A 14,957-nucleotide genomic window follows, 5' to 3' on the forward strand; every position below is an offset into this window, starting at 1 on the left:
GCTTCATTGTCCTATTTGTGGGATGCTTTTATGAGTATTTTAAGCTCTGGCAGCCAACCAAATTTCCCTCCAGAGAGCAGAGCTGAAGTTGAAGTTAGGGGCTCCAGACAGAATGGCATCAAAACATAAATAAATAAATAAAAAAGAGAGAATGTGGCTGCATTTAAAAGGCCATCAGAGACCAGTGGACTATCTGGAGAAAAACAGGACCAAGCTCAGCTGCGAGATGAAATCAGTCAACATTTTCCAAACTCTCACCAAAGGGAGAGCAGCTTTCTCTGACCTCTTATTGGGTCGTGCTGTTAGCTGTAGTTTCCCCACATTAGTGAGAGAAAGCAGTGCTTAGTAGCACTCAACCTGCCTGTGCAGAGCTGAATTACATTTAATGGGAGAGGAAGATGCAGACAGCCTCACCTTCTACTGTACACAGACGCTGTCCTACATCACCACATACCAAGTCGGAATAAAAAAACAAACTTAAGGCAAGTTGGTATATAGACATATTTTTATATGCATACAGGCAGTGGGCTCTTAGCCCTCTACTTTGGTCCAGACTGAAATATTTCAGCTCCTGGATGGATTTCTTTGAAAACACCATCACAAATCCCTCTGTTTGTTCAGGCAGTGGACATCCCAACGAGGACAGAATGCACAATGCTCCAAACCTCTGCAGCTCTCAGTTAGCATGTAAAATGCTGTACACAACAGTACAGTTAGAAAAAGACTGAACAAGTGTGGCTTGTTTGCAAAGCTTAGCGGTAAAACCCTCTTCTGTCTAAAAAGAACTTGGCAGCAACGAATCACAAGACTTCTGGAACAATGTCCTTGGGGTGGACAATGCTGAAGTTGAGCACCACGTCTGGAGAAAACCAAACAGGATATCAGCACAAACACTTCATCGTACCTGCTGTCACTGAGTTTGACCATAAACTCCTCTTTGTACCGAAGTATTCTCAGTCCAGGCCTCACCTTTTCACTCACTGTGTGTTAACAGACCTCTCTGCACTGATTCATACTTCTTATTAATCTCTGTCTCTCTTCCACAGCATGTCTTTATCCTGTCTTCCTTCTCTCTTCTCAACCAATCACAGCAGATGGCCCCGCCCCTCCCTGAGCCTGGTTCTGTCAGAGGTTTCTTCCTGTTAAAAGGGAGTTTTTCCTTCCCGCTGTGGCCAAAGCGCTGCTCATAGGGGGTCATATGATTGTTGGGCTTTTCTCTGTATGTATTATTGTAGGATCTACCTTACATTTTAAAGCATGTTGAAGCGACTGTTGTTGTGAGTTGGGGCTGTATAAATAAATGGCCTGCATTTGTATAGCACTTTACACTACATTCAGTCCTTCACACACTGGTGATGGCAAGCTACAGCTGCCCTGGGGTGCACTGACAGAGGCGACGCCCTCTGACCACCACCAGTAGGCAAACATGGAGTTAGTATCTCGCCCAAGGATATTTGGCATGCAGCCGGGAGGCAGCCTGGGATCGAACCACCGACCTTCTGATTAGTGGCTGACCTGCTCTGCCACCTGCCACCCCATAAATAAAACTGAATTGAACTGAACTCAACTGAAATGCTGAAGCAGGACCTCAAGAGATCTGTGCATAAACAAAGGGCCTCAAAGCTCAATAAACTGAAGCAACGTTATAAAGACAGGTGGTCCAAAACTCCTCGCCAACATTATGAGAGACTGATAAGCTGTACAGGCTATTGTTGCTAAAGGTGGCTCTACAATTTAAATTATGTTAGGATGGGAAGTTTGTTTCTTTTTCCCACCTGTAGGTCTGGACTCAGTCTGGTTAACAGTTACATTAGCACCGTTATTGCTTTAAACCTGTAATGTGTAACATGGTTAATCACGGGGTGGCTGTAGCTCAGGTGGCAGAGCAGGTCAGCCACTAATCAGAAGGTCGGTGGTTCGATCCCAGGCTGCATCCTGGCTGCATGCCAAATGTCCTTGGGCAAGATACTAACCCCGTGTTTGCCTACTGGTGGTGGTCAGAGGGCCCGGTGGCGCCTGTGTCCGGCAGCCTCGCCTCTGTCAGTGCGCCCCAGGGTGGCTGTGGCTACAATGTAGCTTGCTATCGCCAGTGTGTGAATGGGTGGATGACTGGATGTAGTGTAAAGCGCTTTGGGGTCCTATGGACTAGAAAAGCGCTATACAAATGCAGGCCATTTACTAAATACCACATGTTAGCTGGATGTTGTCTTTGCTGACTAAGATTCGCTAGGTTTCTTCTTCAGTAAAGTTCACAATGGCTGTCTGGTCAGTTGGTGAAGAGGGGATATATTTTTTAAATGTCTAAATTATTGGGAATAAATAATTCCACTATGATGGTCATTATCTAGTAGAAACAACTGCAAGTAACGCTGTTCTTACAGACTCTCAAAGAAGGCGTGAAATTATTTCTTTAGAGGTAATGTGCTCCTCTTTTCCAGAGAAGACAGTTTAAATAAGTTTAACAGTTAATCATACTTCTTATGAATTCAGTTCCTTTGGTTACTGTTTGAACAGTGAATACAAATAGTTATTTGATTCATTTATTCATATGTGTGTGTGTGTGTGTGTGTGTGTGTGTGTGTGTGTGTGTGCGTGTACATACAGTGTCTCAAATTAATGTGTCATCTAATTACAGAGTTTCAAAATAGCTTACAGCAAAGACAGAATCAATTTAAAAACTCTGTGTATGGTGGAAAAGATGGATGTTTCAGATGAGCTCTGTGATGGTGATGTTGGGGAAATTTTAATGGAACAAGAATGAAAAAGGCTGACTGAGACTTTTAGTAACTCCCATGATGACAATACTGTTGAAGAGTGAACCCCCCCCCCCACCCACCCACCCAAAAAACCCCAAAAGCCTAATAATCAAGTGCAAAGCAGTTAGCACAGCACTGAAAATCTGAACAAGGCTCGTGTAACTGAGCTCATGGGACAGGAGACAGAGAAGCACGACTGAAGAAATAAAAATCAGAAACCATGCACGAGTGCTCAAGTCCTTCCTTGAGCGCCACAGAGTAACACACTTTGTGTTAAATAACAACTGCTGATATAGAGCCCCCTCTTGTGGTAATCATCTAGAAATGCAGGAGCTCATCAGCACCTATAGCTTTCACAAATTCTTTAAATTAAGTTTCTGGTTTTTCCATCATCCACTTGTCTAAAATCTCTGACGACAGCAGAGGATTAGATGGTCAACTCTGTGAATTCACACACGACTGGCAGCACAAGGACAGATTTAACCTGAAGGTCGTCCACTTACTGAAAATATGGATATAAAATGATAAGTTCACCGCACTTTGTCTTGAGTTTTAATGATATAACAAGTTCTCAGTCTTACTCCAACAGGAATGGCTGTTTATTTACCGTTTCTATATCTCGAGGACGTCAGCTGGAAGAGGAAATTTTACAAGGGTTTGTAAGATAAATGTCTTGCATACGTCTCTTCCCCCCCCAAATCTTTTTAATTTATCTTTTTTTCATGCTTGTACGGTTTATTTATTTATTTATTAATGAGACCGGGGGCTTTTTTCTTGTAAATAAATCACAGGAAATCATGCAGCAGTGTTTCCAGCAGTATTGGCCTTTTAATAACAACAATAAAAACAGTCCAGAAACCACTGTGGTTCTTAGCCAGAGCTAGCACATACAGTAGTAGGCCAGAAAAAGGAACAATACAATCTGTAAATACACATAATTGAATATAACAACTAAATCCATGTCGAAAAAACGGTTGAATGAAAATAACTGAGGTCTACTTGTTTCTCTGTTCGAAAGCCGCTCTGTAACCACAACTTTCCTCATCTGTGTTAATGCATCCGTATGAAGCAGGGACACTAATGCTGGAGAATCCACCCTGGTCCTTAGATCAGCAGCTAGCAGGACAGCTCAACTGCACATTTACTGAAAAGCATGAAAATCTGATGGGTTTAAACGATATCGTATGAAGACACGATTTATTTTTGCAAAAATGTCTGGAAAAGTCCAGTTTGAAACTAACTTACCATAAGGTCATAGAAAAAACAGGGGTCAAACTAAAAAGATAACATGATTCAAAACCTGGAATTTCATTAAGGTATCAGCTGGGATAAAGTCTCAAAAACCTGAAACTTTACTCGAAAAAACAAAAACTAAACTCTCCCTGTTTCAAGCCATTAGCCCATGTGGTGCAAAGAAGAAAACATGGATGGTACATTCGGTTGAAATTCTAGACTTCGTTGGCCTCTAACCGTGCAAATATCTCGTCTAGTCCAAGAGAACGAAACCAGCTCCAACCTTCAAGTTTTAAGTGAACGTCTGGTCCACTGTCACTCATACGTTAGCTTTATTAACATGTCGTAGAACATGCACATGACTGCGAGTGTGACGCTGCTGGGGAGTCCAGCATAAAACAAATGGTTAAAACTGTCATTCAGTTTAAAATGGCCATCTAGCATTAAGGCCACTCCATGTAGGATTAAAGGTCCTTCCTATTGGTCCAGGCTGATGTAACACTTGTTTCTTCAGTCAACATTAAGTGTTCAGTCGCTTCTTTAAAGGGAGGGGTCTCGGAAAAAAAGCCTCTGAAGGTGGTAGCTGTAGAAAGCTGAAACAACCCTAAGTGTACAGGTCAGTAGGGGGCCACGTCAGTAGTTCTTGAAAATTTGCGAGTCTAAAAAACAAATCTACTGAGCTACAAGACTGTAATTGAACTCCAAAAGTGACCGAAAGTCCCAAAAGACAGCTGCTCAGCTTTCAGTCGGGCAGGCAGACGGGCAGTTAGGGCTCCCTGGAAAACAGATGGCCAGGTTGTGTTAGCTTATGTAACTGGCCGTCAGTGAAAAAGGCCATCTGACACACTCGGACAGACCATCACGTGTAACCAGGCGAGCAAGTCAGTGAGCGAAGGCGGCCGATAATCGGTCGTTCAGTCGTTGAGACGACGGTCGCACAGCTCCTTGTAGATTCTCTTGCGAATGCGAGGCATGTCGTCCTGGCTGAACAGCAGCGGCTGCTTCACGGAGAGGCGGCGGCAGTACTGGCAAACAGAAAGACGGACAGTGGTGAGGTTTTTCCTCTGTGTTATTCGCCCTCCAGTGAGGGCCAACAAATCAAATTTGTGTAGAAACCCAAGGCAGGAGAAACACTCTATATCTATTTTATTTGCTTTTCTGCCAGGGAGTCGTGAAAGAGATGCATAATCTCACCTCAAGGACGAATACCCCACAGTCGCTGTCGTTTTTCTGCTGAGGAATACCCTGAGGAATAAATCACAGTCAACACTACAAGCTGCAGCTTTTGGGCTGAACTGTTTGCATATATTTCAGCTTTATTTACATGCATGCCACTTTATAATTTGACTTAGGACATACAAAGTGAAAGATTTACGTACAAAAAAAATAAGCAAACTTCAACTTTCCTGAACTACTCTGGGCAAAATAAATAATCTTCCCTGTTTTAAAGGAGCAAAGGTAAGTGGGTGTGTGTTTACACAGGTCTGGGATCAGAGTTACCTTGATTATAGTAATCTTCCAGCCTTTCTGGAAAGCTGTCTGTTTCTTCTCTCTTGCTTCAGACTGAAGGTACTTCATAATGTTCTGATGGGAGGTCACACAGACAGAACCGCTACAGTGATTACGGTGCAGAGATGTAGCATTACAGCACAAGCATGTATTTTAGTACATCTAAAATTCTGCGAGACAGCAAGGTCGGAAACTACATTTATGTAAATGTTCAGGGAACAGAAGATGCTGTGGATTACACAGGTCTGCAACCAAAAAGCTGCATAGGATTTTTTGAGTTTCTTATAGACGTTTACTCACTGAAGCCGGGAAAAATATTGGGAATACATGGGAACATGGGAATAGAGCAGCTGCAGAGAATTCAGCATTAATGATTCAATGGTACAGAAGAGGAGGAAGCAAGAAGAATGAGATGAGTAAAATTTGATTCATCTGACTGCTTTGTTTCACTTAATGTGCCTTAGGGCCCGAAAAAATACGGTATCCGATGATGATTTCTTACATTAATTCAATATTTCTAAGAGCCAGACTCAAGAGAAATACACACAGAAAATGTGAGGAATAGAGGGGGGTCAGTAGGAGGGGGAGGGGACAGTGTGTTTGGCAAAAGGAGCTCAGATGATCGTGTCCACAAAGCAAAAGTTAAGGAAATTATGCCTAGTTAATTGTAATAAAATATGGATTCTTTTTCCATCACTGTTGTGCTTTTTCTTCTCTTCAATGTAGACTCCTCCTGTTTTTATTGAACCCAATAATTTATTTGTCTAAGGAGCAGAAAAACTGGATTCCTGAGATTCCTGCCTCGTTCTCTGAAACTGAGAAAATACGACACAAAACAACATCAACATGCGCGGAGTTGCTCACATCTGTGGTGTGTCTGAACACGATGCCTTGGCTGTCATAGTAGCTGATGGTTTTGGTCGCCATGGTGACCGTGACGAGGGACCAGTGGATTTCTAAATGGATGGGAATTAGCAACAGCCACTTGGAGAACAAGTCGACCTGAAACGACCACACACAGAGTCAGAAAGGAGCGCACTACAGGTCAACAATCGTCAATTAACAATCAGCAATATAACAAACAAAACTCAAATTCTATGATGTAGTTACAGGTTTGAGAGTCAAATGTATCTGAATCACTGTCATTGTTTACATTTCCAATAATACACGAGGTGAAAGCAATCGTTCAAGCCACACATTTGTGTTTTTGTCACGCTGTGTTCTCTGAGGTTCTGGAGCATACTGGTTTGCACCTGACGTGCAAAAGATCCCAGTTGGATTCTGGGAGATGTGTGCCCAGCCTCGTTGTGTTGTTTATGATGGAGAAATGGTTCTGCAGCTTTTATATTTTTACATAACATTTACTCACTGATGCCAGTTAGATATTAAAAAGTAGTTAGGACAAGGACATAAAAATAAGAAAACCCCTCAGCAGAGATGGGCAGTAATGCGTTACTGTAATCCGATTACTTTTAACAAGTAAGGAGTAAAGTAAGGGATTACTATTTCAAAAAAGTAATTAGATTACTGTTACTTTCCTATAAGCACGCTGCATTACTAAACCATGATTCTGTTTATGAGCGTGTCTCATCACAGTGATGTAAGCACCCCCGGATCCCCCACTGACATGACCGCTGTGGACAAACCTCCACCCGCCCCACTCCTGCTAAACAGGTGACTATAGATTTAAGAGTGACAGGACTCAGTGCTGCTGAATCTGTGATTTTATTCATTTTTACTGTGTTTTACTTGCATCTATTTGAAAGAGTGTAAACACAAAACATTATTTTATCTTATGTGCTGGAATGTACAGAAAATAGGTTTAAATGTTAATGAAATTTCTTCCAGTCAGAGAATGGTGCATATAATTTAATTTTTGTTTGATGCATAAAGTTAAAAGATTAAAACTGATAAAAAAAAAAGAGGCTTTTTCCATTTGATTCAGTTTTATATGATGGATTGTGCAGAATAAATAGAATTGGGCTGAAAGGTCTATTTCTCTATTACATATTCAGGTTGTGTATCATGTTTTTAAAAAGTAATAAAGTAACTAATTACTTTTAAAAATAAGTAATCAGTAGAGTAACTGGATTACTTTCTTGGAGAAGTAATCTGTAATTAGTAACTAATTACTAATTTTAAGTAACTTGACCAACACTGCTCCTCAGTTTCACTTTAAGAGTGCAGTGTTCCACCTTTCCTGGAAACCAGGCTGTGGTTTGTATTTAGATGATGGTTCTCAGCAGGAGCACACAGACGCCACAGAAACATTTCCAGTAACTGAACCTAGTTTTCTGCAGCTTCCAGTAAAAACTGATTCCAGTGAAGCCAAATGTCCTTACTTTCTTAGTCCATCTCTTCACGCCATCGTAACCTTTGGCCACAAGCTGCTTGTGGAAAAAGCTGTTGAAAAAATGAACCTAAGAAAAAGAAACAGTAACTTTTTTTTTGAATATCTAGATTCTCAAAAATAACCAGTGAATATTTTTTTAATCAAGCATAACCCTACAAACACACCCAGTCTTACCTTGTGCTCCGTAGCCTCCATAATGAGTTCTCCATACATGTTGATAATCTGACGAAAAGGTAACGTGATATCAGTACTGAAGGTGTAACACAGTTACAGCATCACTAACATTTTAAAAAAATTTAATTAAATTAAAATACTGTATTCCTCTCTTTACCTGATCATTGAGCCAATTCTGTTCCTCCAGTGTGCCGAGGTCCTCCAGCCTTAGTGTGTGTTTATTATACATGACCATGAAGCCTGCAACAGGAGCAGAAGACAGCCCCGACTTGTACCGAGACATCTCCCTTTTGATGTCCAACCCACTAAAACAGACACACGGAGAGAAAGGAATGTTAATCGAACTTCTGTATATGAGGTTCATCTGTTTATTTTACCTTTAATGACAGTCTGAGAGAATAACGCTGAAAAAGACAACAGAAACTTCTAGAAGACGGATGCTAACGTAAGCAGCTCTGCTTCCACACCGATTTGTCTAAATCCTGTTGGAGCAATAAAGCATTATTCAAACAGGGATGGTTTGCCATCAGCATGTTGAGTCTTGAGCCAGTCCTCATTTCTTTATATGAAAATGGACGCAGAGATTCATTGAAACATATGCCAACATCAATGGAAATATAGACAAATCCAGAGTTTGTACAGTTCTAACAAGCTTGTGAGTCAATATTTGGTAAAAGAAAGCAGAAGTAAGCAGTCAATGTCAAAACCCTTAGAAATCCTAGAAAACGTTTGTTCTAGACGTCTTTAAGAATAACAAGAAAGACTCCACGGAAGCAAAATATGAAGAAAGGAGGGTAACACCTCTCAACAACGCGTTTTAGTTTCCTCACTGCAGTTCAGATATTACTCCAACTGTCTCAAAAGTGCAGATTATCTACGTTAATAACAGTCAGGCAGGTGAAATCAAACTGAGTTTGTGCCGACCTGTTGCTGAGGTCACACTTGCTCTCCTTCTTCAGGTGTTCCCGGACATCAGATTCACTGAGAGGAATGAAACTGCCGTATTTTATATAGAAGCTCTCCAGAAACTCTAAAACAGAGGAAGTTGTCATGAAAGTGATTATGTGACCCAGTGTGTTTGCTTTTTAATCCAAGAAATCTCAAAATCTTTTTGACAGTCTTGCCTCCTGGTCAGTTTACCTGCAAGCCTCAGGTCAACAAAATGTTGTCCTAGAGGAATTTATGTTGTTTCAAAATTTTAAAAGAGAAAAAAAAAGAAACATATTGTTAAAAATGAACTTTGCTCATCCTTTTTGTTGAACAGAAAACTACCTAACCAAAAATTGACTATTATACCATCAATCAAATCAACACATGCATTTAGTTCTCCTTCTGGGAGCTAAGAAAATATGTCATGAATGATTAATCATGTATAAACATGAGCTCAGATCAAATGTGTGCACATTAACACTTACTGGACAAGGCCAGGAATGTTTTATGGATCTTTTATGACATAAAAAAAAATGCTGATCCTCTCAGCAGTCGCTTCTTTGTGTGTAAAACATCATTTACCAAACGGAGAGGGTGATGAATATATTCATGCTCAGGCATGGGTTCGCACCGTGAACCCTAAACCACATCTTACCATGGATGGTATCAGTAAGCTGCTCCAGACTCTCTTGATGCTGCATCGTTCCATCTGTGTTTTCTGACCGATTCTCGTGCATCATTTCATCCATCTGGTCTTTCTCCCAGGTGCCAGGCTGACAATACAGTCTGTGGTCACTTAATGCCCAGCCATGTTGGATGCTGCTCACTGTAACAGGGCAGTAGTCTGGTGGAGGAACGGCAGCCGGACGAGAACTTTCCACCTCCATAGTTGTAGATCCACGGTTGTGGTCTGTTGGTGCTATAACATTTCCATTGGACAGCGCTACCAATAAAGCAACTCTGTCTGTTCCGTCGGGGACTTGATCCACCTGCATCTCAGAGTCAAGGTCCTGAGTTGTTCCTGATCTTGAAGCGGGGCCTGACTGCCATGAGATGGACAGCTGTATGTTTCCAGGTTCGGTCACTATCATGTTGTTTTCCTCTCCTTCTTCATCGGTGTCAGACAGGTCTACCGTGTCGCCATTTCTAAGTGGACAATTAACTGAGCTGGGGTCATTCTGGTCCCCGTGGTGCATGTGTGCATCTTGAATTTCCCTCTGCACCACTGACGGAGCCAAGGCCTCGGTTTTAGAACAGACAGCAGCACCACCTGTTTCTCCCTTTTTAATTTCAGTGTTAACTTCCATATTCGATGCGCTTGTGGCTTTCATCATTCCCCTTCCTTGACCTCTAACCACTAGTGACCCCCCGCCCACAGTACCTATCAATCGGACATCTGCGCTCTTGTAATCCCCGCCTCTTTTTTCTACTACATCAGACGCCGCGGAGCCGTCTATCAACACATCCTCCTTTTTATGCGCATCTGCTTTCTCCGGAATGACACAGTTCCTTAGGGATTCTTCCTGCAAGGGGACGGTGACAGCCTTGGCAACAGGCGTATGTGACTGAGTATTAGCCAGTGCAACAGGCATTTGCACCTTATCTTCATCATTTACCTCCCCCTTGGTCAAATCAAAGCTCTTGATATGCGTCAACTGGTCCACTTTCCCTTTAGGAGTGACCCCAGGGTCCCTGCCGGCCACCCTTCCTCTTCCTCTCCCCTTCCCTGTCCCCGAGGTTCTGACATTGTGCCCCGTGCTGTTGGGGCCACAACAGTCACAGGACTTTGGAGTCCTCTTCCTGCCCGATGTGCGGCCATTGACTGGGCCCGGAACAGGTGTTGGTGTCTGTGCAGAAGACCACACTGATTCCTGGCTTGACTTAGTACTTAATGCTTTGGCTGGAGTTACAACAGGCTGCTCTGTATCAGCAGGAGTGCCGGTCTGAGTCAGATCAGAGTTGGACGTAAGGCCTGCGGTGAGGAGTTTAGCAGGGGACTGGGTTTGGTCCTGATCTGTAGTACCTCCAGACGGAGGGACTAAAGGAGGTGCTGTAGTTAAATGAGGTGATGCTGACGGTGTTGTGTTCATTGGGGAAGCAGAGCCGCTGTGAACCATGACGTCCTCCTTTGGCTTCTTAACCCCATCCCAATACCCGCTCTCTGCTCTCCTGTCCTCGCTTCCCTTTTGGTTTGTTGGACCGGCAGTATAACGGCCTTTCTAGATGTTATGCGCTCGCTTCCCTTTAGGTGTTCTTCTAGCCAGTACATTTGCCATTGTTCTTAAGCTTTTCCAACCACGACAGCAGACATGAATGTGCAGGTTGGACACTTTTCTGCGTGTTATATTTCCGCCATGGTCTCCTAATTGGTAGAGAAGAAAAAAAAGGAGAGAGAAAAAGTCGGTTTGTTTTTGCTCTGCGAGGCTCAACTTCAACAAACACGTTTATGTCAGCAGCACAAACGCAGATAAAAGCAGGCCTACAATATAACAACAGGTGGGATTTCAACTGTGGCAAGGAAACCAAAACAATTTAAAAGATGCACACATCGCAGTGCACAGAAAATAAACCAGACATACAAGATGTGCATCAAATAAAATTTGCCCTAGCTTGTCTCACTAGTAGGAGTGTTCCTCGTGCTGTGCACACTGACTGTTTTAGGTCGGGGAGCAGCTGGAAGCTGCTTCTATCTCACCCCATCTTTAGTGTCACCTTCTGTCACACCAACCCTACTGCACGTCCTCCTTCACTACAGGAATCTGCACTGCGGTCTCTTTTCCTCCTGCACAGCAGCTCCATCTTTAACATCCTTTGCCGAGCGCATCCTCAATCCCTGCTTTACACATATTTTTTATTCCTATTTATTCTATTTATCCCCTTTGTATATTTTATTTATATTTGTCTCTGTATTTATATATGTGTGTGTGTATGTGTATATATAACAGTTCTGTAACTGTAACTTCGGTCGTTGCTGTGCTTTTTTTGGAAGTCGAATTTCCCAGAGGAACCCACCCGAGGGATTAATAAAGTTCTATCTTATCTTATCTCTTATCTTATGTCCAAACCATCTCATCTTCCTGACGCTGAAAACTGCCAAATTAAGCTCAACAGAACTCACTAAATGATTAAGCTGGTCTCATGGGATACACCACGGGACTCTCCACCATCTTGTAAACCTTTCTTTTCACCCTTGCTACCATCCTTCTGCCAAAAATCACCCCTGACACTCAGCACCACCCACCCCGCCCTGTCTGCAGTCTCTTTTTCACCCATCTTTTGCAGTGTGCATGGATTTCAGTGGCTGCTCGTGGGTATTTTAAGTCGCCCACCTTCACTCACACACGTGTATCCCTCCAATTCACAAACGTGGAGTGAATTGTTAATGATTAATTTCCAGGGACATGTAAACATCAACATGGTTGTCTTAAGATGACACAGGGCCATTTCTCTACCTGATACTTTACATTTAAAAAACAAAAACAAAAACAAACTTTGAACCTACAAAAAAAAAAGAGAAGAAAAATAGATAAGACCAGGCCACAAGTCAGTGTACTCTAGTTCTGGTCTCGGGCCTGAATAAATGGAGAGTGTTGCATCGAGAAGGGCATCCTGTGTAAAATCTTTCTAAAATCAAACATGCGGAACATCAAGGAGGAGATTTCTATACAGGATCGGTCAGGGCCTGGGTTAACAGCGACCGCTTCCCAGTGCTTGTAGAAACTGGGCTACTGTTGGCCGAAGACAAAGCAAGAGGGAAGGAGGAAGGCATGTTCAGAAAGGCAGGTGTGTAGGAGTGAAAGCAGGGCCTTTAAATGTAGGTACTATGACTAGTAATGGTTTTGACAGTGCAGAGAAGAAATGCTGGACATATTGGACAAGGGATGGAGCTGCCAGGAAGGAGGAAAAGGTTCATGGATGCAATGAATGAGAGGGGTGGTGTGACGGAGGAGGATGCTAGAAACAGGGTGAGATGCGGGCAGATGATCCCTTGCTATATTAAATTGAGGAGCCAAAAAGAAAACAAAAAAACCGAAAACAGGCACTTTGATTATTTGTCTGCTTGGTTACAAAGCATCTAAGTACGTCGCTGTTTGATTAACAGGTGGTTTGATGTTCCGACAGGATTCACTTGTTGTTACAGCGCGCCGTCACTTTTCCCCACAAATACTAAGCACATGACTAACACTGCATGCTACTGTCCTCTTAAAGTTAATGCTGCCTTTTAAAGAGTACCATGTGGCTCGGGGAAACTCTGAGCGTGGTATGAATTAGCAACTACACAGGGAGAAATTGCTGTCGTTACAAATGGCTGGTAAAATTCACTTACGTTATCAAGTTAAATGAAAACTGCTCCGTTAGCTGCCCCAGTCTGACATTTGGGCTCCAACAAACGGAGCAGGTCCGCGCATCATTCAGCAATATAACGCACCACCAAATTATTTAACGGGTGGCATAATATGACGTTGCACAAAGTTCTGCACAAGTTTGTCATTGCGAGCTAAGTTAGCTAGCTGCAGCCAAAGCACAGGCGAAAACACAAAGCAACGACTACACACATTTCCTCCATTTTCGAGAGGAAGTTGGGGGCGCAAAAAGACAAAGAACGAGCTGCGAGTCATTACTCGAAGTCTGCCGGATTTGATGAGCCAAACCACAGCAAGAAGCTACAAGAAACATATATCTACTATACCTTGTCAGTCAAACAACAAACGAGTTTTGTCTGGCCACGATTTGCACAAATAACAATCAAAGCTGTCGTCGCTCGTTGATTGCGTCACGGCTTCGGAGTGCGCTTCGGCTGTGTCCGGAAGCTGTCGCGAAGCATCCTTGAGATTTCAGGTTCTCTCTTCTTATTTCATTTCTACCACGATGTAAAAGACAAAAGCTTTATTTTATTTATTTAATTTGATCCCATTTGTTTTGTTTTTATTTTTATGTTTTATTTTTATTGTTCATGTTCAAAAACTTTACGTCCATAGTTTTTTTTTTTAACTGGGGACATAAAGTCTGTCAACAAAGATTGTGGAAAAAAAGGGTAATGTTATAAAAGCTCCTGTTTTACATTTCATTGTTCGGTGTGTACACTTCACGCGTTCATACCCAGTGTTGGGTAAGTTACTTTGAAAACGTAATTAATTATAGTCAAGTTATATTTTTTACTGTAACAACCACAAACACGTTTATTGAATCATATTTCATAACTTTATATGCAAATATAAGTTGTCAGTTTTAAAATCCTATGCACAAGTTTTGCAAAGAACAAAGTTACTTGCAGCCGTTTGCCTTTTACCCTTTAGTATAACCGTTTCAAACTATTTACATAGCAATCGGGTGTTCTGCATTAGATAAGATGCCACACGGATTATTTGTTTGTTTTTATTTTTGGTCATAAGCAGAGTGCTTGCTGCGAAAAAACGCCGCGTATATCTTGTTTATCATGACTCTGGTTTTAAGTGGCCTATCAACACAATTTAAAAACTGGTATATGTCACCTTGTTGCTTCGTCATCTTGAAGTGGTCATGTAATTGTCTTACCACGACTACTTTATTCTTCCTCAGTCAAGCAGCAGCACTCATGCGATTGTTTTGCCCCCTTATCTCCAGGTGTTGTGCCAAAAAGTGATCGTTGGGCAGAAAGCTGTAGCGCCCAGATTACTTACAGCTACTTCCGTGCAACTGATATAAGATGCTGTAAGCTGAACACAGCTTCAACCGTCTGTTTGTTGAAAAATAGTAACGCGACCGCATTTTCTTGTTAGTAACGGTAACGGCCTTGTAAAGATAGGAATAGTAATTAGTGAGATTACGTTACTGAAAGAAGTAACGTCGTTAGTAACGCCGTTAGAAACGCCGGAGAAAGTGCTGCAACCAGATCAAACCAAAATCAAGCTCTCTGGCATCAACTATAGAAGAGATTATATGATTATAACACAAAGAAGAAGCATTGAGGGGCCATGTGCATGGGCGAGAACCTCCTTCCCTCAACCAGAGGACTGAAGATG

At 42.2% G+C, this 14,957-nt stretch overlaps 1 protein-coding gene across 2 annotated transcripts; it reads right to left on the reverse strand.

Moving 5' to 3' along the window:
* Positions 1-3,556: 3,556 nt before the first annotated feature.
* LOC146689918 (uncharacterized) lies at positions 3,557-13,723 on the reverse strand. Of its 2 annotated transcripts, XM_085436969.1 has the most exons (11): positions 13,646-13,723; positions 9,611-11,317; positions 9,166-9,195; positions 8,950-9,055; positions 8,183-8,330; positions 8,026-8,073; positions 7,841-7,918; positions 6,363-6,500; positions 5,490-5,573; positions 5,184-5,234; positions 3,557-5,014 (listed from the first exon to the last, which is right to left on the reverse strand). In XM_085436969.1, exons 2-11 carry the CDS (start codon positions 11,070-11,072, stop codon positions 4,904-4,906), a joined length of 2,256 nt encoding a protein of 751 aa, XP_085293095.1. In that variant the 5' UTR covers positions 11,073-11,317; positions 13,646-13,723; the 3' UTR covers positions 3,557-4,903. The 2 variants fall into 2 exon arrangements, with proteins under 2 accessions (XP_085293095.1, XP_085293094.1); XM_085436968.1 differs by lacking the exon at positions 9,166-9,195.
* Between the last annotated feature and the right edge of the window lie 1,234 nt (positions 13,724-14,957).

The sequence above is a fragment of the Copadichromis virginalis genome, linkage group LG17 (assembly GCF_057382275.1).
Source record: "Copadichromis virginalis isolate Kocher_CV1m ecotype Utaka linkage group LG17, C_Virginalis_male_GT1.1, whole genome shotgun sequence".
Classification (NCBI taxonomy): Eukaryota; Metazoa; Chordata; class Actinopteri; order Cichliformes; family Cichlidae; genus Copadichromis; species Copadichromis virginalis.

What these genes read in the sequence shown, in the direction of transcription:
- LOC146689918 (XM_085436969.1), bottom strand. Translation starts at nt 11,072, where the DNA reads ATGGTTCACAGCGGCTCTGCTTCCCCAATGAACACAACACCGTCAGCA. An exon ending in TGAAGAGATGGACTAAGAAA is followed by an intron (nt 6,501 to 7,840) that starts GTAAGGACATTT and finishes TGGTCGTTTCAG; the next exon opens with GTCGACTTGTTCTCCAAGTG. An exon ending in GTGGGGTATTCGTCCTTGAG is followed by an intron (nt 5,015 to 5,183) that starts GTGAGATTATGC and finishes TCTGTTTGCCAG; the next exon opens with TACTGCCGCCGCCTCTCCGT.